The sequence below is a fragment of the Choloepus didactylus genome, chromosome 5 (assembly GCF_015220235.1).
Source record: "Choloepus didactylus isolate mChoDid1 chromosome 5, mChoDid1.pri, whole genome shotgun sequence".
NCBI lineage: Eukaryota > Metazoa > Chordata > Mammalia > Pilosa > Megalonychidae > Choloepus > Choloepus didactylus.
The window spans coordinates 36,747,570-36,772,901 of record NC_051311.1 but is presented as its reverse complement, the minus strand read 5'-3'; the positions used below and the strand labels follow the sequence as shown (position 1 = coordinate 36,772,901).

Below are 25,332 nucleotides of genomic sequence, written 5' to 3'. Positions count from 1 at the left end.
AGGACCACAGAACAGAAAATGAAAGAATAAAAGAAAGAATGGGGAAAAAATAAAAAAAATCGAAACGGGTCTCAGGGATATGATAGATAAAATAAAACGTCCAAATGTAAGACTCATTGGTGTCCCAGAAGGGGAAGAGAAGGGTAAAGGTCTAGAAAGAGTATTCAAAGAAATTGTTGGGGAAAACTTCCCAAACCTTCTACACAATATAAATACACGAAGCATAAATGCCCAGTGAACTCCAAATAGAATAAATCCAAATAAACCCACTCCAAGACATATTCTGATCAGACTGTCAAATACTGAAGAAAAGGAGCAAGTTCTGAAAGCAGCAAGAGAAAAGCAATTCACCACATACAAAGGAAACAACATAAGACTGAGTAGTGACTACTCAGCAGCCACCATGGAGGCGAGAAGGCAGTGGCATGACATATTTAAAACTCTGAGAGAGAAAAATTTCCAACCAAGAATACTTTATCCAGCAAAACTCTCCTTCAAATTCGAGGGAGAGCTTAAATTTTTCACAAACAAATGCTGAGAGATTTTGCTAATAAAAGACCTGCCCTACTTCAGATACTAAAGGGAGCCTTACCAACGGAGAAAAAGGCTGAGAGACTTCACCACCAGTAGATCAGTCCTGTAAGAAATGTAAAGGGAGTTGAGCAGGCTGAAAGGAAGGGACACTAAACAATTGATTGAAACTACATGAAGAAATAAAGGGTACCACTAAAGGTCACATGGTAAATATAAATACCAATACTACTGTGTTTTTGATTTGTAACTCCACTATTTACTTCCTACAGGATCTAAAATACATTAACTGTAATGATATATCAGTGGTTTTGGACTCAATGTAAAATATGTAATTTTTGACAACAACCACATAAAAGTGGGGGAATGAGGGAGTATAGGAACATAGTTTATGTGTCTTATTGAAGTTAAGTTGGTATCAAAGAAAAACAAGAATGTTATAGATTTAAGATGTTAAATTTAAGCCCTGCGGTAAACACAAAGTATCAGAGAATATGACCATAGAGATGAAAAGTAGAGTGGGGGTTCCAAGAAGTGGGGGAAGGGGCAATGGGGAGTTAAGAAATGAGTGTAGGGTTTCTGTTTGGGGTGAAGGGAAACTTCTAGAAAGGGAAGGTGGGCAAGTGATAGCATTGCAACATCCTAAATGTGATTAATCCCACTAATGGAATGCTAGGGAGGGGGTGGAATGGGAAGATTTAGGCTGTATATATGTTTCAACAATTGAAGAAAAAAAAAAAAAGTCTAAGTAGATGACAATTAAATGCCAAGGATGATCCTGGATGGGATCTGAGGATGGAGGAGAGGAGGCTCAAAGGGACACAGATGGGACTTAAGCGAAAAAAAAAAAAAAGGGAATATAGAATGTAAGCTTTGTATCAAGCTTGAATTTCTTGAACTTCTTAGCTGCGTTTAATGGGATTGCATAAAAGAATGCTCTTGTTCATGGGAAATGTATATGTGAATTGTTTTTTCAAGGATGTGTGCAGCTTGCTCTCATATGTTCAGAAGACAGAGCAATAGATAGTGGATGATAGGGAGGGAGGGAGCAAGGGAAAGAAAGAAATGGTGTGACAGGATGTTAAAGGTGGTGGATTGGGGTATCGGGGGAGGGGGGTCGGGGTATGCTGGAGTTCTATGTATGGGCTTTGTACTGTTTTTGCAACTGTTCCTGGAAGTTTGAATTTATCTCAAAATAAAATTTCTTATAAAAAAAATCAAGGCTACTGTGTTGCAGTTCAGTAGTTTCAAGTACTTCCTTCTGGCTATGCGAATACACTAAAAACTATAAAGGGATATCTATATATCACACAAGAATAACCTCCAGAATAACCTTTCGACTCCATTTGAAATCTCTCAGCCTCTGAAACTTTGTTTCATTTCTCTTCCCTCTTTTGGTCAAGAAGATTTCCTCGATCCCATGGTGCTGGGTCCAGGCTCACCCCGGGGAATCATATCGTGCATTGCCAGGGAGATTTACACCCCTGAGAGTCACATCCCACATAGGGGGTAGGGCAGAGAGTTTACCTGGTGAGTGGGCTTAGAGAGAGAGAGAGGGGCCACATGTGACTAGCAAAGAGGTTCTCTGGGGGTAACTCTCAGGCACAGTTGTAAGTAGGCTTAGCTTCTCCTTTGCTGCAACAAGCTTCTTAAGGGTAAGGATGGAGGCCTCGGCCTTCTAAATTGGTAGTTTCCAATGCTTGTGAGAATATCAGCAATTCCCCAGATGGGGGAGTTTAATATTTCCACGTTTTTCCCCAGTCCCTCAGGGGGGCTTTTCTGCCAACTTTTGATGGTATCATTTGATACTCCTCCTTTTGCTCCCCCTTCTAAAATTATTTTTCTTTTATGATATTAAGGTTGGTAATTTCTTGAGTTGGGTTTTTGTTTGTTTAATTTCATCTTTTTTCAAATGTGTTTGAAGACAATAAATTTCTTCTAAGTATGACTTTAGCTGCATTCCATGATTTATATCATTTTTAATCATAATTTAGTTGAAAATATTCTCATTGTGATGTCTTCACCAACTGATAGGTTATTTAGGAGTGCATTTCTTATTTTCCAGACATATGGGGATTTTATAATTATCTTTTTTTTTTTTTTTTTTAATCCCCAGCTTAATTACACTGTGGTCAGAGAACATATTTTGAGTGATTTTATTGAAAACTGTTGAGATTGGCTTTGTGGTCCACCATATGGTTAATTTTGTACATATTTCTTAAATGCCTGAAAAGAGTTTGTTTTCTGCAGTTGTTGAAGATGTAATTCTATATGTGTCAATTTGGTTAAATTTATTGTGTTATTCAACTATTCTGTATATTTTTGAATTTTCACGTTCTATCATTTCTTGAAAGTGGTGTATTAAAGTTTCCCACACAATTATGCATTTGTCTGTTTCTCCTTGTAATTCTCTTACTTTTTGCTTTATATATTTTTAAGCTTTGTTAATAGGAATTCTTTTATCTTCCAGGTAAATGAAACCATTTATCATTATGAATATTCCTCTTTTATTCTAGACTTTAAGAATCTTGAAACTTTGCTTTGTAGTCTGATATTAATATGGCTCTTCTAGCTTTAATTTGATTAGTATTTGCATTGTGTATCTTTTCTTCCCCTTTACTTTCAGTCTGTCTATGGTCTTGTATTTTAGATATGTCCCTTGTAAATAGCATATAGTTTTGTGTTTTGATATGTTTTAATTTTAAATCAGTGTGAAAAACTTAGTCTTTTAATTGGGACATTTAGTTCACTGCATTCAATAATGTTAATTACATTTCATGTTTAAATCTGCAATAGTAGATTTCTTTCTGTCTGGTCTGTTCTGAATTCTTTTATCTCTTAAGCCTTCTTTTGGACCGAGACTGGATTTTTTATTATTCTGTCCCCAACCACTGCCCCGTAATTAGGAGTTATATGTTCTTATACTGTTTTTCAGTGATTACCCTCAAGTATACAACATATTCCTTGATTTTCCAGTGTTATATAAATTGGTATTTTCTCCAGACCTTTCCCCAAACAATGCAAGGACCTCAGAATGTTCACACTGTAGTTATTATCTCCCTTCCAAGTTATATGCTGTTGTTGAAGTGTAGATAGATGTTTTAAAACCCTACATTTTTCATGTAACCAAATCTCACTTAGGTTACCCACATATTTCCCCTTTTATGTTACTCTTTATTCTTTCTGTATCTGCCAGCTTCCATCTGGGATTATTTTTATCATGGCTAAAGAATACCCATTAGTATTTCCTTTGTATGGATCTTCTGGTGATTTTTGTTTTTCTGAAAATGTCTTTGTTTTACCATTATTTTGAAGAATATTTTTACTTGGTAAACCAGTTCTAGGTTGGCAGATATTTTCTTTCAGTACTTCGAAGGTACCATACAAGAGCCCTTTGGCCTCTACTATTTATTATAAAAAGTCAATATCAGGCTTATTTTTATTTCCTTTGAAGATAACCTTTTCTTTGGTTGCTTACATTTTCTGTTTTTCACATGTGTTTTTCAGATATATATAAATGTAATTTCTTTTTAAGTAGTATCTAATTCTGTTCCAAATTCTCAGTCTTTTATCTTCTTGAACATATTGAGCAGTTATTTTAAAGTCTTTTCCTGATAACTTCATTATTTGAAGCCCCTGTGCATCTGTTTCTATTGTAGGTTGTTACTCTTGTTTTTCTTCCATGTGATTTTATCTTCCTGGTTGCTGCCTTTTTTTGTTTTTGTTTTTGTTTATTTCTTTGCTTAGTGCCAGGCATTATTTATATATATATAAAAATGTATTGATGTATAGGATGATGTTTTCTTTCTGGAAAAAGAATATTGCTTCTTCTTTTTGTTTTTTTTTTTTAATGCAATTTTGTTGCGATATATTCACAATTGCTTTGCTTTTGACAAGCAGCTTGGGACATGAGAATCCACAATTACCTTACTCCATTTACAGGATGTGAGGTGACTGGAAGCTGTTCTTAGGTATCACTGTTACATCAGAGTCCTTGAATTCTAACAAATGGTTTCTCAGCCTTGGCATTATTAACATTTTGTGCTAGATAATTTATTGTTGTGGGAGACTGTCTTTTGTATTTTAGATAGTTAGCAGCATCCCTGGTCTCTACCCATCAGATGGCAGTAGCATGCCACCTACCCCTGTTGGGTCTACTAAAGATGTCTCCAGACATTACCAAATGTCTCATGGGGGGCAGATTCACCACACATTGAGAGCTGCTGGTCTAACACATATTTGAGTCTAATTCAAAGTGGGAGTGGTGTCAGGTCTCACCTTGGCAGACCCTGGAGTTCAGTTTTTATCCCAGTGGCTCTGTGAGAGATGAAAAGGAATTATGTAATTCATTTCAGGTGGATTTCTATCAAAAATAGTTGTAATAAAAAATTTATTTACTTATCAAAATAACCTTCATATGTCAAGTATCTATCATATAATTAGCAACCTAGAGAATTCAGTTATATGTGACCCAGCTCATCCCCTGATAATATTAGATAAAATGTTTTCATAATCATTTATATAGTTTTTATTAATAATGTTCCAAAGCTTCACTGAATTTTTAAAAATAAAAGCAGTAGGTAAAATAACTGATGATATGAAACTAGTAATTATATTCTTTTTCTAGGTCACCTACAATGGCTGGAGGATTGTTTGCCATGAACAGACAATATTTTAATGAACTTGGACAGTATGACAGTGGCATGGATATTTGGGGAGGAGAAAACTTGGAAATATCATTTCGGGTAATTTTATTTTTTGCATGCTTAGTTCTTAACTTTGTGCATAATGGAATATACTTTTCATCCATAATCTCTTATTTTTTGTAAATTCTCCTTGATTGTCTTTATTGACAAATTGTCCTTAATGAAAACCTACTTTACTGTGATCTATGATATGAATAATATCCATTGAAAATGTCAAAAGCATTTAAGAAGCCACTTGATAAGTATTTGAAAGGTAAGGTTGTAATGAATGGTTGGGTATGAAGTCCGACAGTTGTACCGTGAGTTTAACCTAGAGTTTTGTTCTTTCTTTGTCAGTTTATTAATTTTATTTGATCTCACCAGATACATATATAGCTAGGGTGTCAGATTTCTATTTGCTTAAGGTAGTCTGGTTCACACATGTCCTGAAAAAATCATTAATAATTAATAACTCCCCATTTCACTTGCAGAAGTATCCCAGTTTAGATGACAAGTTAAATCGTCATCCCATTTGTATTTTACTAAATCCTTTATATTCACAGGTACCTCCAACCTGAGGGAGAAATTTATCTTTCATGATTTCTCCTCTTCCCTAATTCCTGAAGTTGGAAATGATGACAGTAAGGGTGGAATGTGCAGCTTTGGGGACTGTGTTGGTACGGCAGTATTTGGAAAAGGCAGAAAGAAGGCAGGGGAAAAATCTCAAACCTTTCCTCCCTAGCAGATGTCCCCATTCCCTACCCTCTCATCTCTTGGTCCAGATAGCATCCCCATTCAAATAATTCCATAATACTTTGTGCACATATCATTTTGAATTTTTGGAAATGTTTTGACCACAGTGTTTTGTTTTGTTTTTTAAAATGCAATTTTATTGCGATATAATCACATACCATATAATCCAAAGTATACAGTCAGTGGCTCACAGTATCATCATATAGTTGTGCATTCATCACCACAGTCAATTTTAGAACATTCTCATTACTCCAAAAAAATAAATAAAAATAAAATAGAACACCTAAAACATCCCATACCCCTTATCCTCCCCCCCTTATATTTATACATTTTTTGTCTTTATTTTATTACTCATCTGCCCATACACTGGATAAAGGGAGTATCACTCACAAGGATTTCACAATCACATCGTCACATGATAAAAGCTATATAGTTACACGGTCATCGTCAAGAAATCGAGCTACTGCATTACAGTTCAACAGTTTTAGGTATTTCCTTCTAGCTATTGTAATATGCTAGAAACTTAAAAGGAATATCTATATAATGCATAAGAATAGCCTCTGGAACGACCTCTCAACTCTATTCAAAATCTCTTAGCCACTGAAACTTTATTTTGTTTCATGTCTTTTCCCCCTTTTGGTCAAGAGGGCAGTCTCAGTCCCACGATGCGAGGGCTAGGCTCATCCCTGAGAGTCATGTCCCATGTTGTCAGGGAGACTTACACCCCTGGGAGTCATGTCCCATGTAGGGGGATGGATAGTGAGTTAATCTGCAGAGTTGGCTTAGAGATACAGGTCATATCTGAGCAACAAAAGAGGTTATCTGGGGATGATTCTTAGGCATAGTTAAAAGTAGGCTCAGCTTTGCCACTGGAGAGGTGAGTTTCATAGGACATGCCCCCAAATCAAGGGCTTGACTTATTAAATTGGGAGCGCCTATGTCTTAAGAGAATAGCAGGAAATCCCCAAGTGGGGAGGTTTAATCCACATTTTCCCCAGTCCATCAAGGGGACTTTGCAAGTACCTTTTTATTTCCTGCCCAAAATATTCTGGGATGTATTGGGGGCGGGGGGTCATTAAACATGAGCCTGTACAGAATAACAAGATCTCATTCCCAAGTCTAGGTTCCATGTAATTACATTGTTTAAATAAACTGACCAGACACGTTAAATTAGATAATATGCTACAGAAACTATAAATTTTGTACGAAATAAACCTCTCTTCTTTTAAAATACCGTCAATATCATCCTTTGCCCTCTGTTCTAATTTACCTTAGTCCTAACCAAGTCCATTTTGTTCATATCCCTAATTGTAGTCTGATCTCTTTTTCAGCTTCTTTAACGGTTGCTGTGTGGAGTAATGCTTTCAGAGCTGCAGAACTCTAACTCTGAGTCTCAGGTGCCACACAGATACCCACATTTCCAGGGAACTACCAGGCTATACACAAAGAGCTCAGCATCTCAGAATTTAGAGATAACATTTAAAACTCAGGAATAGATATGACTGGTTTAAGAGCTTACAATCTAGGAACGTTTACAATAAGCCTTATGGAACATTCTGTACTCCTTAATCATTGATTGCCCAAACTCTGCCCCTGTTCTATCCCTAGATAACCTACGCTTTCAAATTCAGTTCTCAGCATTTGCTCATTATAGTTAGTTTATATTAGTGAGGCCTTAAAATGTTTGTCCCTTTGTTTTTGGCTTATTTCACTCAACATAATGTCCTCAAAATTCATTCACTTGGTTGCATGCCTGGCCACAGTGTTTTAAAAGGCAGTTTTTCCTACAGCATCTTTAAATTTGAAAGTTGAAGAACATTAGAAATCAGTTTATTAGTTCATTATTCTCATTTTGTAGATAAGGTAAAATTAAAATAACTTGTGTAAAGTTATTTTAACAGTCAAGGCAAACTTTAGACCAGAACTAAGATCTTCTGAAACATAATCTAGAGTTATTTCTGTATGTTTTTTCAAAAACTGGTTTCTAAAAAAAAAGAACATTTTTTTTTTTTACATTTTACTGTTTATGTTTAAAAGACGGTACCTGTAAAACTGAAATTAGAAGACTAGTTAGCAAACAGTCCATGTCCCTAGACCTTGATCTGTTAAAGCAACAAAGTGTAAGTGCAATTTGATACGTGGTAGTAAATTAATATTACATTGCTTTAAAATTGTTTCTTTTTTTAATAAAGACATAATTTTTTAGAAAGGTACCCTTGGACTTTCTTCTATTTGAATATTTATATCTAGTAAGATAAAACGCCTTCCAAAGTTGCATAAACACATATTTAATAAAGATAAATTTCATGATAATTTATAAATTGATTTCACAGCAATATGAGGCAAGCATTAATTCATATTTTGTTTCTGGCCAGATTTGGATGTGTGGAGGTAAGCTCTTCATCATCCCTTGCTCTAGAGTAGGACACATTTTCCGGAAAAGACGACCATATGGATCTCCTGAAGGCCAGGACACCATGACACACAACTCTTTGAGGCTGGCACATGTCTGGCTGGATGAATATAAGGTGAGTCTACATTTCTAGTTGAGAAGGACAACTCGCAGGCCAGCAACTATGTTGGTGATGGCTTTTGTTGCTTTTCTTTTTAGGTTGCTTGCTTACTTCTCTTCAATTAACCTTTTTTTCAGAGCCCTTTATTTCTGGGTTGCTTTTCTCACACTTCTCTTCACCAAGTACTTAACTCATTTCTTCTAGTGGTTTTAAAATTTTCTAAGTGATCATGCTATAAGTGGTAATGCAGCCAATCAGAAGAGTCTCTCAGTTTCTTTATTTCTTCTGGCCTCTCTCTTGTGACTCCCACACTACTGTTGACTGGGCTTTGCTGTAGCCTATTCCCACTTCTCATTAGATTCTGCACATTTAATGTGCCTTCCTGCTTTTTCTTCTGCCAGAGGCAACTTCCAGTGATTTTCTTTTTTGTAATAGATCTATTGAGATGTAATTCACAAATGAATTTTAGAACACTTATCACCCCCAGAAGAAACTCTGTATCCTTTAGTCATCATCCTCCAATCCCTCCATGTCCCTCAGCCGTAGACAGCCACTGATTTACCTTCTAAATGTATAGATTTGGCTGTTCTAGATATTTCATATAAATGCAGTTATACAGTAAGCAGTCATTTGTAACTGGCTTCTTTCATTTAGCATAATGTTTTCAAGGTTCATCCATATTGTAGCATGTATCAGTACTTCATTCCTTTTTATGGCCAAATAATATTCCTTTATAGGGATATACCACATTTATGCATTTGTTTGATGGACATTTGGATTGTTGCTAATTTTTGGTTATTATGAATAATGCTGCTATAAACATTCATGTACAATTATCTTTAGAGAAAACTCTGCATACCTACTATATGCCAGGCTCTGTGTTAGGTTTTGGGGGATACAAAGGTGACTATAGGAGTACCCAGTAATTTTTAATACTGTGAGATAAACACATGAGGATGAAGCAACCAACTATACTTGGGGAGTAGAATTAGGGGCTCTCTACTGTGTAGCATTTCTCCTGCTATAATATCTCCTCCCTTCTCCCCTCTGTGGACTGAGATCTTGAGGTCCAACTCCATGCTGATATCTGGATCATTACTGCCTCACACACCAGGTCTCAAAGTGTGGCCGTAAACCAGCGAGGACCCAGCAACCCTTACGGGGAGATGTGCAGTTTTCCCAATCAGATTAATGTATTATTTGGCCTTTTCACTATGTTGACATGGCACTGATGGAGCAAAAGCAATGTAGTAAAAGAACTAGTATGTTAGTACCTTAGTATAAATCAAGGTATTGGCACCAAATTATACTAGTAGTCACTGTATTCTTCATTGCCATGCACTCAAAACTTAGGGAAAAAAGCCACTTACATTTAAGAATTTCATTGGTATAGTAGTAAAAATAACTAATTTTATTAAATCTCATCCCTTGAGTACATATCTTTTTAATATTCTGTGGGATTCAATGGTCAGTATGCATAAGAACTTGCTGCATACTGAAGTACAATGATTGTTTTAAGGAAAAATACTTCTGCAGTTGTTTGAGTTCTGAGCTGAACTAGCCTAGCCACTTTTTTTCATGGAACACTTATTATGTAAAAGAATGACCAACTCACAAACCTTGGTTATTCATATTTGTGTATTCGGCAGACATTTTCTCAAAAATGAACCAAGTGAGCCTGTTGTTTTAAGGAAAACTGATAGTATTTGTTCCAAATGATAAAATTCATGCTTTCAAGTGGAAATTAGAATTTTGGAAACCTTGTATCCGCCACCATGTACTTAAAAACTTCTGGTGAGATCAGTAGTGGTATATATGAATGTGATTTTTTTCAATATTTCTGGTTATTGTATGATAACATTTATCATTACCTGGAAGATGTGCACAACTCAGTGGACCAGTATTTTCCAGGTGATTAGTATGTGATGTTATAAATTCTTTCATGGGTAAAAAATCTGTTCAAAAAGCAAGACAGACCAGATTTTAATGGAACACCATACAAAAAGTTCAATGATGTGATTACATATTCCACGTTGTAACAGAGCTTTTAGTTGTTGAGTTCTGGTGTAGTGTCAAAGAAAAAAATCCATTCCAACTACATATTTTCATGAAGCCATGTATTTGAAATATACTTCTACCAAAATAACGTATAGCAACAGGTTGTATGCAGATACGAGAATTCAGCTGAGTTCTCATAAGCCAGACATTAAAAAGATGTGCAAAAATGTAAAACAATGCTGGTATTCTCACTAAATTTTGTTTTTGAAAATAACATTATTTTTTTTCAAAGCATCTATTTATATTGACATGTAATGAGTTTATTATTGTTATTTTTAAAGACTATCGAGTCATGAGACCAAAAGTTTGTGTACGACTGATACGGTTTATTGCCTGTTTCATTGACTAGAAGATGCACTTTTTTTTATACATTTTAACATTTCTAAAATTGGGCTGTATCTCACAATTAATATGTCGATTGCCATTGTCAGTTTGTCATGGACCTAATTGTGTGAAAACTTCTCAGTGACATTTTCTGCTAACATCATTTAAACAGTGGCATGAAAGATACTTTTGTTCATAATCTGTTGTTTTCAGTTAGTTGTTCTTTAAACCTGAAAAATAATTGCTTAATATTCATTTTTAATGAAAAACCCATTCTCTTCTTTTCCTTTTTTTTTTTTTTTTTTAATTCAGGAACAGTATTTTTCCTTAAGACCTGATCTGAAGACCAAAAACTATGGAAATATTAGTGAGCGTGTTGAATTGAGAAAGAAGTTGGGTTGTAAATCATTTAAATGGTATTTGGATAATATTTACCCACAGATGCAGATATCTGGCCCCAATGCCCAACCACAGCAACCCATTTTTATTAATAGAGGGCCAAAACGCCCCAAAGTCCTTCAACGTGGAAGGGTAAGAAAGTAATCATATCAGTGTTTCATTAAAAGTCATACAATATGAAATGTTTTGCGATGTCCGTAAGCTATAATAAATTACATTCTATATATAAAATATTTGGTGATAGTCTATAGCTTGCTTACCATTATATTCTTTTTATGGAAACTTTCTCTACTCAGGTTATAAGACCTTAGACATTTTAATACCTTTGCTAATAGCATTATGATTAATAATGGAAGCATGACTTCTTTAAAGATAAGTTTTATCACAGCTTCCAAGAGGGTAAAAATATATATGTGAATATACCAACAAAAAAAAGAAACCATCAAATTAGTGTAGTTTGGTAGAGACCATAAAGAAAAAAAAAAAAAGAAAATGAAATGGAATAGCTGTATACTTTCGGTTCACAGTTCAGGAAAATGACTTAGGAAATAAAGTGGTGAAATAAAGTTTGATTTCACATCCCATATTCCAAGCAATCATCTGAGCTTATCATGAAGCATATTCATCAACCACATTTATTTCTTTAGATGTCCTCCTTCTGTTTCTTATAAAATTAATTACAGTTCTATAATGACACTTAAATTTTAGCGTTTCTATTCTTAAACTAATACCTTCCTGGATTCCTTAGAATTTGCTTTCTGAAAGTTAAGGGTAGATACAAGAATTGTCCTTTATTTTTTATATGTTAAAAAAAAAGAGGCACTTCTCCCAAGGTTCTTTTGCATTGCCTACAGTTCCCTCCTCCTTGTTCTCTCGTCATCAAGTTTTTATTAGGTATATATTCTCTTTAAGTAAAAATAGATACCAGTGTATGTCTGTATAGTTGAAATCCCTCACCATTATTATTTCTTGCCTTGCTCATCTTATCTCCTTTCACACTTAAATTGGTCCTTTTACCCAGATTAGATTCTCTTTGCTTCCCTCTTTCCTTCAGTCTTTCTCTCTTAGGTGGAAACAATTTTCCTCAGCTATTTGATTTTCTCCTTTTGAACTTTACCTATTTAAATTTTGTTACTGCATTACTGCTTTGCTAATCAGCTTGTCTTTTTCCTTCCTTCAACACTATCCCTGTTATCACTCATTTTTATATGATCATTGCTGGTATAATCAGTATTGACATTCATTTATTTATTCAGCTAATTTTTGTTGAATGGCTACACAAACAAGACTGTGTGGTAGGGATACCATAGTGAATAAAAATAGACATAAACCCTAACTAAAGGAACTTTACAGAAAATACTTAAATAACCAAGAAAGTATAGTGTGACAAGGTGCTGTTCATAATAGAGAGGAGTACAGGGTGTCCACAATACAAGGGGATTTGTCCTTGTTAGGGAAGGCTTTCTTAGTCCTGAGGAGGGGATACTTGAATAGGGATGGGAGGATGAGTAAGAGTTAACTGGATGAAAAGGTCAAGGAAAGAGCCTTCCAGGCCAAGGGGATAGTTAATGCACAAGCTTTATGCTGGGAAGGAGGATTGTGAGTGCCTGAGTCCAGTGGGGCTAGAGCTGGGGAGGAGGGCTGTGGTGCAGGATGAGGCTGGGGAGAGAGAAAAACCTTGTAGTCTGTTGTAAGAAGTTTGGCTTTATTTGAGAGAGCCATTAAAGTGCGTGTTTTGGGGGGAAGGTGGGAGTGAGGGGAGGCCGAGACTAATGATCAGATTCACTTGAAAAGATCAGTGTGGAGAAGAGACAGCATTTCATAGTACACTTAATACTGGTATGTGCTGTCTTTTATTTATGTCATCTTTGGAATTTCTGTTTCATTTATAATGTGTATTTATCTCTAGTTCGGCATGTATATTACATTTAATTATGTACTATCTTATTTCGTCTGCTCGTTTATGCCTTTTGTTCTTATTTTCTCAATTTCATTTTAAGGTCTTCAGGGAAGGAATATTTTAATTTCCATCCACCCCAATACTTGATGGGTAAATGTACGTCTTTAGGTAGAACTTCTGTTTGTCACTGTGTGCATATGTTATAAAATTGCCTGTAACCTTGTAGTATCTCTCTTGATCTTCCCACAAACTGAGGCTAGACTTTAAGGATTAAAAATCCTTACCTTTTTATGACCCTTGGAATTCATACCTATGGAAAAATATTTTCATAATTAATCCCAAACCTCTGAGGCTTTTTCTGATGTATTTCTTTGCATGCTGAATTGTCAAGCACTCTCTCTTCTTTTACAGCTCTATCACCTCCAGACCAACAAATGTCTGGTGGCACAAGGCCGCCCAAATCAGAAGGGAGGCCTTGTAGTGCTTAAGGTGTGTGACTATGGTGACCCAAATCAGGTGAGTGATGCCCTGAACTCATAGCCAGTCCTCAGAAATTAGGTATTCAGTGAAGGAAAACAGCCAGTCACTAAGGAGTGAGGAGCTGAGATCAAGATGCTTCATATTCTGACTTAAGTTTTATGTTGGGAATGACCTTAGATACTAGGTACCTAACAGAACTACATTTGTCTCCTTTGCATGTTTCTCCTGTGCTCATTGTCTGTCAGTGTAGCATTTCAGTTATTTCAATCATATGTACTTTCCAATATTAAACAGAATGAAATTGAATTGTGACTTACCAGAGAGGTATATGAATTTATTAGAAATGGCAAAGGAAGTGTACATTCTTTCTGGACAAGAACACCAAATCTGCATTAAATGAATCAGTATCTTTTCTAGTTTTCTCTGAAATCACATATTCCTAACAAATTTTAGTGGTTCATCACAGGAAACCACAACAGAATGTTGGGTCATTTCAGTCACATATTTTAATCTCAGTTTACATGTGTCTTTTCAATTATGCTAATTTGATTATTAATTTGAAGTGGCCAACATAGGCAAAAAACTTTCAGTATGGAACTTTAATTTCAAACTAATTTGTATATGATAAAATAGTATAATCTAACAGCAGTCTAATCTTAGTTTTAGTGTGTCAAGACTACAATGCCCAAATCATGCCATAAGTTTCTTCTCCATTTTAGTAGTAGGTTGGTTTAACTCAAGAATGCGAAGAATACCTGAGGTTTCTTGATGCAAATTGTGGTGAAATTTCGTAGAACATAATTTCTAGGAGAGTTCATGCACACAATCTAGAACATAATTTCTAGGAGAGTTCATGCACACAGTCTAAGGTGATAAATATATTGGAAAACACGGTTAAAAAGGTATTCCTTTTTGCCATTTCTGGCTATGAGAGGTGTTGTGAGAGGTATGTGTTGTGGACGCTGAAGTATCAGAATTATGCTGACATTTCAGTGATGTGGGTCACTGAAATTTGAAATATTCCAGAAAATGTAAGAAGTTTGGGGAAGTGGGGTTATACTATCCTATCTGTACCAAGTTGTGACTATATAGAGTTGCAGTAATTCCATTGCTACCAGTCTCACATATGACTATTCAAATTAAATAAGATTAACTTACTTCCTCAGTCACACTAGCTACATTTCAAGTGCTCAAAAACCACACGTGGATAATGACTACCATACTGGTCAGTGCAGATATGAAACATCACATCATCAGAGAAAGTTCTAAAGCACCGATAGAGAATCTTTTCTTTCTGTTAATGGGAGACAGCACACACCCATCTTGGGCCCATAGTTGGAAGAGGCAATGAGTAAAATAATTGACAGAATAGAAGAAAATATATTCCTTTTGGGTTTAGTGATGATGAGTGTTGGAGAGTAAGTTATTCATTGCAATTATCTGGTTAAACCAGAAGAGGCCTTTGTCCCTGCAAATAATCTGAGAGACTCTTAAGCTTATCCTGAAAGATAATTTGCAGAACCAAGGAAAATCCTGTCTCTGGCAGTTAAGATTGTATCATATATTCATTCCAAATGCTATTATGATTTGGGAATAGAGTATAATGTTCTGCAGGATAATATGATGTAACAGCTTAAGCACATCATTACCTGCCCAAAAGATAAGGTATATATGAAAATAACAGCCTGTGTGTTTTCTGTCTAAAGGCAAGCTAGCAGCTTTGTTGGGCTGATTCTTACCCAGTCTAGCAACTCTCTACCCAGTAGAGAGTTAAATAATTATGAAAACCTAGAATTGGAAAAGATGTACAATTATTTGATTAAATTTGGTTAAGTTAAATTCAATTAACAAAATCCAACCACTGCTTAGGTTTCTGCCCTGAATAGGACCTCCACTTTCTCCTGTGTTAGCTCATTTCATTTTCAGATAGCTAAGTTGAAATCTGCTTCGGTGTTACTCTTGTACATTGGTCTGTTTCTGCTTTATAAGACCATATAGTACATATCTATTTTTCTTCCACAAATATGTGAAGTGTTGTGCATTTCTGAGTTTCAGTATCTAAAGCAAAACTTTTTTTTTTCCTAGATCTGGGTTTATAATGAAGAGCATGAGTTGGTTTTGAATAATCTCCTTTGCCTGGATATGTCAGAGACTCGCTCATCAGACCCACCACGACTCATGAAGTGCCATGGGTCAGGAGGATCTCAACAATGGACCTTTGGGGTGAGGAGCTTGCTTAATGATATTGGAAGAATGTGAGAGGAGTAACAGGAGTAAAGAAGTGAGGGAGCACAGGAGATGAACTCATTTGGTTCAACTCCAGAGAAGTACTATATTATCTTGTAGAAGGTATTTCTGATTTTGAAGGGGTATTCTTAAATGCTCCACATCTCTTCTGGATTTCTGTATCAAGATATTCTTTACCATTTTCTGGCAGTATGATTTTTGAGTAAAAGCAAATAACTGGTAGTATTTTTTTTTTCCCCAGAAGAATAATCGGCTCTACCAGGTATCAGTTGGACAGTGCCTGAAGGTTGTTGATCCACTGAGTAAGAAAGGCTCTGTTGCTATGGCAATTTGTGATGACTCCTCCTCACAACGGTGGCATTTGGAAGATTGAGGTGGAGACTTCAGACTAGAATGGTGTGAGTCCCTAGGCTTTGCCTCCTCTGTAAAATGTGGCACCTTACAAAGAATATTGATGGTACAAGAAAATCCTGAACTGATTTCCTATTATTTGGACAGAACTATCTTTAAGAGGATGAGCATTTTTTTGTCCTATGGAGATGCTTGGGAAGATAAGGAGAGGTGAGACAGCAAATACAGTTGAGACCGGAGAACCATGTTGCCATCAGTAGATGATGAAGTAAATTTCACCAGAATATTAATGTTGTTTCTGAGCTGCTAAGGAATTTCTTGCTTATAGAATATAATTTCAACTTTAAACACTTGTTTTTGTATAAAGAACCAAATGCAGGAGATTGGCATTTCTGTACAAAATCATTTGTTTCTTTTTAATCCCTTTTAATGATGGAATGGCATTTGGGGGGAAAATTGTCATGCTTAGAAGAAGTCATAGGAGACGTTATATTTTTTACTTACTATATTATCATTGGTTTACTATGTCCTAAATAATAGATAATTTAAAAAGCCTTATTGAATCCATGTTACTTTTAACTTCAGAAAGCATCTGTAAGAAAGACAATATTTAAGAAGCAGTTAAGTATTATAAATTATTTTGATGAATTATGATACTAGCTACATTTAATAAAGGGTCCTTTTTTGATTATTTAACTAGGATTTTTGTCTGATCTATCCTTTGTCTGTATTAGGACCTCTGGTCTGTGTTGTCGTATGTATGTGATACTTTTTTGGATTCAGTTTGAGCTATGTGAGTTTGAAGCTGAAGCCTGTGTGAATTTGGATTCCTTACATTAACATTGCCTGTGAAGCAACCAGGCAGAGTTAAATAGGCACTTGGATGTAAAAGTCAGGATCTCAGAACAACATAGATGTAAATTTGGGAATCATCTGCATTTCTCCAAAACTACATCTTGGAAGAGATAGATAGATAGTCTTCCATTACAGGGTGCTCTACATTATTTTATTGTGAACCACAAAGCAGTTTAAGCAACCATATTAGATACATGGTCTATATTCCAAATTTATTTTGTCTGTCAGTACCTTCAAGAGGTGTATTGCTTTTCAAAACTACAATTTTAGAAGGCAGCTAATCCAACTCCAAAGAGTAGCCATAGGATTTTAGTTTAACCTGTGTGGTAAATGCCACCACTGAAATCTTTCCTTCTTAAAAATTTCTGAAATTTGAGCATGAGGTGTATTTGAGAAACAAAAAAGTTTGGGAGCAACCAATTTCCTCAAGAATTCTTGAGCTAGGAATTCTTAAGCCAGATCTGTAATATAGAAGTAATAATCATATATTTTTTGCTTTAAAAATTATCAATTTTTTTAAAAGTAGAGCTTGGTGAGTGGTAAATTTTACATAGTATGTTTTTAGGTTATTCATGTTTCAGAGTTGAATATTATATTACAGTAATTATTTTTTCAATGACAAAATATGGAAATCAAAATAGCCACTAAAATAATACAGTTATAAAAATACAGGAGATAAAATGGATTCATGAAAAATAGTCCAAAATAAGGTAGAAAAGGAGGGTAAAGGGAACAAAGAACAAATGGTACATTTAGAAAACAAATAGTAAGATGGTAGAATTAAACCCAACTGTATCGATAATCAAAGTAAATGTTGACTGGTCTAAACATTCCAGTTAAAAGGCAGAGATTATCAGATTGGATTAAAAACACAAGACCCAACTATTTGCTGCCTACAAGAAACTTACTTTAACTATGAAAACAAATAATTAAAAAATAAAAGAATGGGAAGATCTAGTGTAACTATATTAATATTAGACAGTGGATTTCAGAGCAAAGAGTACAAGGAGAATGAGGGCCATTTTATGACGACAGAGGTGTCAGTTCATCTAGAGAAAATAATCCTATACATGTATCCCCCTAATAACAGAAATTCAAAATAAATGGAAAAAAAATATTGATGAAACTGTAGGAAAAAAGACATAGTAAGAGATTTCAAAACTCCTCTCAATAATTGATAGAACAAGAAGACAAGATCAATAAAGTTATAGAAGACAATACTATCAACTGACTTGACCTAACTGACAACAATAGAACACGCATTCTTTTCAAATATACATGGAACATTACCAAGATAATCCATATCCTGGGATATCAAACAAGGTTCAATAAATTTCTAAGGATTCAACTATACAGATTATAATCTCTGACCATGGTGTGATTAGATTAGAAATTAAAAACAAAAAGATACCTGGAAAATCTCCAAATATTTGGAAACTAAATACCTTTCTAAATAACCTGTGTGTCAAAGAAATATAGCAAATGAAAAACACAACATTCCATTTGTGGGTTGCATCTAAAGCAGAACTCAGAGGGCAATTTTGCAGCACAAGGTACCTGTATTAGAAAAGTGTAATTGTCAAACCAAATGACTTTCAGTTTCCATCTTAAGAAACTAGAAAAATAAAAGCAAATCAGAAAAGTAAAGCAGAAGGAAGGACATGTTAAATAAAACAGAAATGAAGGAAAGAGAAAAATCAATGAAGCCAAAACTGATTTGGAAAGATCACAATTGATAAGCCTCTGGTCAAAAACAAAACAAAAATAGAAACTCAAATTGTCCATATCAGGAATGAGAAGCAGAATCATTATAGATTCTACAGATACTGAATAAGATGAGAGTATCATGACCAATTTTATGCCAATAATTCAACCATTTAGATGAAAAGGACAAGTTCCTTGAAAGTCACAAATTACCAAACTTCCTGGAATAAAAAAATAGCCTGAATAGCTCTATACCTATTAAAAAACTTCCTACAAAGAAAATGGGTCCAGATGACTTCATTGGTGAATTTTATCAAACATTAGAGGAACAAGTTATAAGGAGTTAATATACAAACTCCTCCAGAAAACTGTGAAAGCTTAGAAACTGAATAATATCCTATTTTAAGTATTTAAAAATACACAACTGTAGACCAGTATCCCTCATGAATATCCCTCATGCATATAGAAACAAAATTCCTCCATGAAATATTACCAGATCACATCCAGCAATATGTAAATAAGAATGGGTTTTATCTGGGAATGCAAAGTTGGTTTAACTTTGGAGAATCAATGCAATTTATGATGTTAATACAGGAGAGAAAGCATATAATCTTGCAGGAAAAGATGTAGAAAAAACATTTGACAGTATTCAGAACTCATTCATGATAACGTTCAGCAAACTAGGACCAGAAGGGAACTTCCTCAAGTTTTTCAAAAGACATTTCTAAAAAACTATAGTTAGCCTCATGTTTAATGTGAAAACCTAGATTAAGAATAAGGCAAGAATGCTGGTAAGACCACTTCTACTCAACATTGTACCAAAGGCCCTAGCCAATGCAACAAAGCAAGAAAAAGACATAAAAGACACGTACCTTGGAAAGGAAGAAGTGAAACTTCTCATTTGCAGACTATGATCAAATACACAGAAAATCATAAGCAGTCTTCAAAAATACTATTAGATATAGTAAGGTAATTTATCAGGACTACAGGATTAAAAATTCTATAGTAACAACAAACAGTTGGAAACTGAAATTAATGGTATTGTAAATTCCATTTACAATAGCATCAGAATGGCATCAGAAACATGACAAATACCACAGGATGCTTAAACAAGCATTTACTGTCTCATGGATTCAGAGGCTAGGAGTCCAATATCAAGGCACCAGCAAGGCTACGCTTTCTTCCAGAAGTCTCTAGTGTTTTGTTCTGGCTTTCTGCCATCTTTGGTGTTCCTTGGCTTGTATCTCTGCCTCCCGGCATGTGCCGATCTCTCTCGTGTCTGCTATTCCAGTATTTACTCACTTAAAGCTTCTGCCTTTCCCTTTGGCTTTCTGACATCTCTTTTAAGGTCTCAAGTAATAGAGATTAAGGCCCACCCTGAATCAGCTAATCCACGCTTTAACTAAAAGTAACATCTTCAAAAGTTCATATTTACAATGGGTTCACACCCACAGGGACAAGAATAAGATTAAGAATGTGTATTTTGTGGGGGTATATTAATTCAATCTACTACATTGTGTATGTCCTGTACAATGAAAAGTACAAAACACTACTGAGAGAAATTAAAGACCTAAATAAATGGAGAACTGTACTATGTTCATGGATTGGAAGACTTAATATTGTTTGGATGTTAATTTTCCATAATACGATCTACAGATTTGATACTGTTCTCTCCATTGAAATCCCAGTAGGTTTTTTTTTTTTTTTTTTTTGGTAGAAATTGACAAACTAATTCAAAAAATTTACACAGAAATACACAGGACTAAGAATGGTGAAAGTAATTTTGCAAAGAATAAAGTAGGGGGACTTGCACCAATTCAAGATTTAGTGTAATATTGACTTAAGGAAAATGAATAGATCTGTGGAACAGATCTATTGATAGAAATAGTTAACAAATAGACCCACACATATATGCTATATTGATTTTCAGCAAAGGAGGCAATACAATTCAATAGGGAAAGGAAATTCTTTAAACAAATGGTGCTGAAAGAATTTGCTATTACTATGGCCAAAAATGAACCTTGACCCCCTACCTTATACCATATGCAAATATTACTTCAAGGTGGCTCATAGGTCTAAATATAAAAGCTAAAACTATAAAGCTTTTAAAGGAAAATGTAGGAGAGTATCTTCATGACTTTGGAGTAGGAAAAGATTTCTTAGGTGACTGTTTCAAAGAACTTACCATAAAAGAGCAATAAATTGAACTTCATCAAAATCTAAAGTCTCTGCTCATCAAATGACAACACCAAGAAAGTGAAAAGGCAAAGCACAGACTTGTATCGAGTAACTCAATAACTCTTAAATAACAAAACAACCCCATTTTTAAAAAAGGACTTGGAACAGACACCACACACAAGATATATATATATATATATATATATATATATGGCAAATAAGCATATGAAAAGATGCTCAATGTCATAATCAGAGAAATAGAAATTAAACCACTTTGCACCCATAAAAATGGGTAAAATAAAAATGCTGACAATAAGGAATTTTGAGGAAATGGCAGAGAAGGTTGCAGCATAGCTTTCAGATCTTGCCCAATCCATCACAGAAAATTAGAGCAACTAAATAGCCAAACTGAAAACTCATAGATAACATTTGTAAAGTAACTAGATGACAGGTTGGCCCCATAATCTCTTAAAATACAAGTGGTAGGGAAAACTAATAGCCATGAGACCTTTGTGTTACTGACATCTGTGTGGCAGAAGCAAAAGGAACAACAGAAGTCTAAAACAAACAGGGCTAATAAATTCAGCAAAGTAGTGAGGTACAAGATCAACACTGCAAAAATCGGTGGTGTTTCTATACATTAGTAATGAATAATCTGAGGAGGAAATCAAGAAGAAAATGCATTTGCATTAGCAACTAAAAGAATCACACACCTTGGAATAAATTTAATCAAGGATGTAAAGGACCTGTAAATGGAAAACTATAAAACATTGTACTGAACAAAATTATTAAATATTGTCAAGATGTCAGTTCTACTCAAAACGATATACAGATTCAATATATTTCCAATCAAAATTCCAACACACTTTGCAGAAATGGAAAAGCCAACCATCAAATTTCATATGGAAGGGCAAATGGCCCCAAAGAGCCAAAACCACCTTGCAAAAGGACAAAACTGGAGGACTCTCACTTCCTGATTTTAAAACTTATTACAAAGGTACAAATGGAACTGAGGGTTCGAAAATAAACCCTTGCATCTTTGGACAAGGATGTCAAGTCCACTCAGTGGGGGAAAGAATATCAAATGGTGCTGAGAAACACATGTAAAAGAATAAATGTAGCCCCACTACCTCATGACATATACAACTAACTCAAAATGGATCAAAGACCAAAGTATAAGAACCAAAACTTTATGAAACCCCTAGAAGACAGGACCCTGTGTTAGGCAATGTGTTCTCAGACTTTACACCAAAAGCACGAGCAAACAAAGAAAAATAATTGGAATTTCATCAAAATTAAGAACTCTGTTCAGAGTAGCATTGTTCAAAATTGCCAAGAGATGGAAACAACCCAAATGTCCTTCAGCAGACAAGTGGATAAACAAAATGTGATATATACACATGATGGAACACTATGCTGCAAGAAGGAATGAGGTCTTGAAACATGACAACATGGATGAACCTTGAAGACATGACTCAGACACAAAAGGAGAGCTATTGTATGTTACCACTAATGTGGACTCCCTGAACAATGTAAAATCAGTGTCTTATAATGTAGAATATAGGGCACCTAGAGACAAACAGAAGCTGGTAAAGGGGGAATGATAACCTAATATGTACAGACATGATAACGAGGGTGAACTTAAAGGTATGGAACTGGACAGGGGTGGTGATACTTTGTTAATGAGATTCTAAGTATCAGTGCTGCACTGAAGGCAAACATGATCGAAAGTGGTCATTCAAAGGCATGTATCCCACAGATTAGCACTGCAAATATAAATAAGTGTTTGCATTTTATACTTCTAAGGTATGACACTGCTACAAAGAGTTAACAACAGGGTAGTATACTGAAAAACTACCAATTACATATTATAGACTATAATAGAAATACCTTACCAGTACTACATTAAAACTAGGGAGAATAATTAGAGGCTGATAAGAGCTTTGGGATGTTCTGTGTTATGAAAATTGTTTAAAATTGAGAGTGATGACTGTACAACTCAGTGAAGATAATGTGAGAACTGATGGTTTATGTTGGACAGAATAGACGCTATGTGAAATTAGGAACTCCCTACTTAATAAGTCAAGCCCTTGATCTTGAGGCTTGCTCTTGTGAAACTTAGGGCTGTAAAAAGGAAGCTAAGACCTCCTATAATTAAGCCTAAGAAGCATCTCCAGAGAACCTCTTTTGTTGTTCAGATGTGGCCTTTTTCTCTCTAAGCGCAACTCAGCAAATAAATTCATTAACCTCCCCCCTACATGGGACATGACTCCCAGGGGAGTGAATCTACATGGTGACATGGGATACGACTCCCAGGAATGAGCCTGGCCTTGGCAACGAGGGATTGAAAATGCCTTCTTGACCAAAAAGGGGAAAAGAAAGTTAAAATAAGGTTACAGTGGCTAAGTGATTTCAAATAGAGTTGAGAGGCTATCTTGGAGGTTACTCTTATGCAGACTCCCTCTAGACATCTCAAATGGCCATAGTGTGCCAAGCCCTAACCAACAGTAGTTCCCAAATACCCAGGTCCCTATTTGAGACACTATAAAAAAAGTTTCACTCATTAAGTTTATTTTTCAGAAACTTAAATCCACCAGAGAGTTCCTATGCCAGACAAGTCCTAAAACCCAAAGGCAACAGCCTCTTTAATGAACATCAACCTGATGCAGCCCCCTTCCCCATGTCAAAACTCCTTTTTAATATGAAGTTAGGGTGGTCACTGCCTAGACACCCTTGAAGACTGAGAAAAGTGATTAAACGAGAGGAAGGGGTAACAACAGACAAGATAGGATTTAACAAAGGATTACAAATACTGAATCTTTATATAAATATATATAAAATATATATTCTATATATTCTATATATAGAATATATATTCTATATATTCTATATATATATATTTAGATACTAGGATATTAGAATAGCTAGAAGGAAATAACTGAAGTGATAGAACTGTAACCCACAACATTCTTTGAAACTTGCTCTGTAGCTACTCATTAAATTGTACTTTGAAAGTTATCACCTTTCTGAATATGTTATGTATCACAATAAGGAAATAACTGAAATTGTGGAACTATAACCCATAAGCTCTCTAACTACTTGTTAAATCGTACTTTGAAAGTCATCACTGTTCTGTACATGTTAAATTTCACAATAAAAAATGTATTAAAAAAGAACAAAATAGAAATTATGGGAATGAAAAGCACAATTATGGAGTTTAAAAATATACTAGAGGCATACAACAGCAGATTTGAACAGACAGGAAAAAGAATTAGAGAATTAGAAGTCATATAGTCAGAAGAATAAACAGAAAAACTGAGGAGTGTCTAACGGACTTGTATGACAGCATGAAGTACACCAACATACTCACCATGGGAGTACCAGAAGGACAAGAGATGGGAAAAAGGACAGAAAGAATATTTGAAGAATAATGGCCAAGCATTTCCCAACCCACATGAAAAACATATCCCCAAGAAGTACAACGTACTCCAAACAGGATAATCGCTTGTAGTTAATCCTAATGGATCTACTCTGAGACACATACTAATCAGAATGTCAAATTCCAAAGATAAGGAGAGAATTCTGAAAGCAGCAAGAGAAAAGCAACTTATTACATACATATTCAGAAACTCAGAAACTGCGAGAAGGCAGTGGTAAGAAATATTTAAGCTACTGAAAGAGGAAAAACTGTAAGCCAAAAATTATCTAGCAAAACTATTGTTTGAAAATGAGGGAGAGTGTTCAGGTATTTACAAATAAATATAAACAGATATTTTGCCACCCAAAGACCTGCCCTACAAGAATTGCTACAGGGAGTTCTTCGGGTTGAAAGCAAAAGACAGGAGAGTGGCTTGGAGCTGTATGAAAAAGTGAAGATCTTCAGTACAGGTAACTAAATGGTAAATGCCAACCCAACAGCACTGTATCCTCAATATATAACCCTACTCTTTTATTCCTGTAAAAGTTAGAATACAATTGAATAAGATATAATTATCTTTCCTGATAATGAACATGCAGAATATAAAGAGGTAAAGTAATGTGGGACAAAAACAACATGACGAGGAGAAATGGAGGGATATGGGAACAGAGAAATGTGTATGCTATTTAAGTTTGTATCTCTTCAAACTAATAGGTTTTAGACTTAGCTGTGTCATAAGACCCCAGGGTAAGCACAAAGAAAGTATTTTAAAAATACACAGAACTGGAAATGAGAAAATGGTCAAGTGGATACATTACAAAAGATGAACTATACACAAAAGGAGGCTGCAATAAAGGAAGAAAGAGGCAACAAAGATATGACATATAAAAAAACAGGACAAAATGGCTGAAGTAAGTACTGCCTTTACAATAACAC

At 35.1% G+C, this 25,332-nt stretch overlaps 1 protein-coding gene across 3 annotated transcripts in view; it reads left to right on the top strand.

The window, feature by feature from the left end:
• Positions 1–16,937, top strand: part of LOC119533888 (polypeptide N-acetylgalactosaminyltransferase 11) — a 112,111-nt gene extending 95,174 nt beyond the window's left edge. For 2 of the 3 annotated variants that reach the window (XM_037835767.1, XM_037835768.1), the window contains exons 7-12: positions 5,159–5,276; positions 8,345–8,497; positions 11,177–11,395; positions 13,575–13,679; positions 15,729–15,866; positions 16,132–16,937. In XM_037835767.1, the coding sequence (XP_037691695.1) occupies positions 5,159–5,276; positions 8,345–8,497; positions 11,177–11,395; positions 13,575–13,679; positions 15,729–15,866; positions 16,132–16,263 (865 nt within the window). In that variant the 3' untranslated portion in view covers positions 16,264–16,937. The remainder of the gene's footprint in view (positions 1–5,158; positions 5,277–8,344; positions 8,498–11,176; positions 11,396–13,574; positions 13,680–15,728; positions 15,867–16,131) is intronic. The other variant, XM_037835769.1, reaches the window with a different exon arrangement.
• The last annotated feature ends 8,395 nt before the right edge of the window (positions 16,938–25,332 follow it).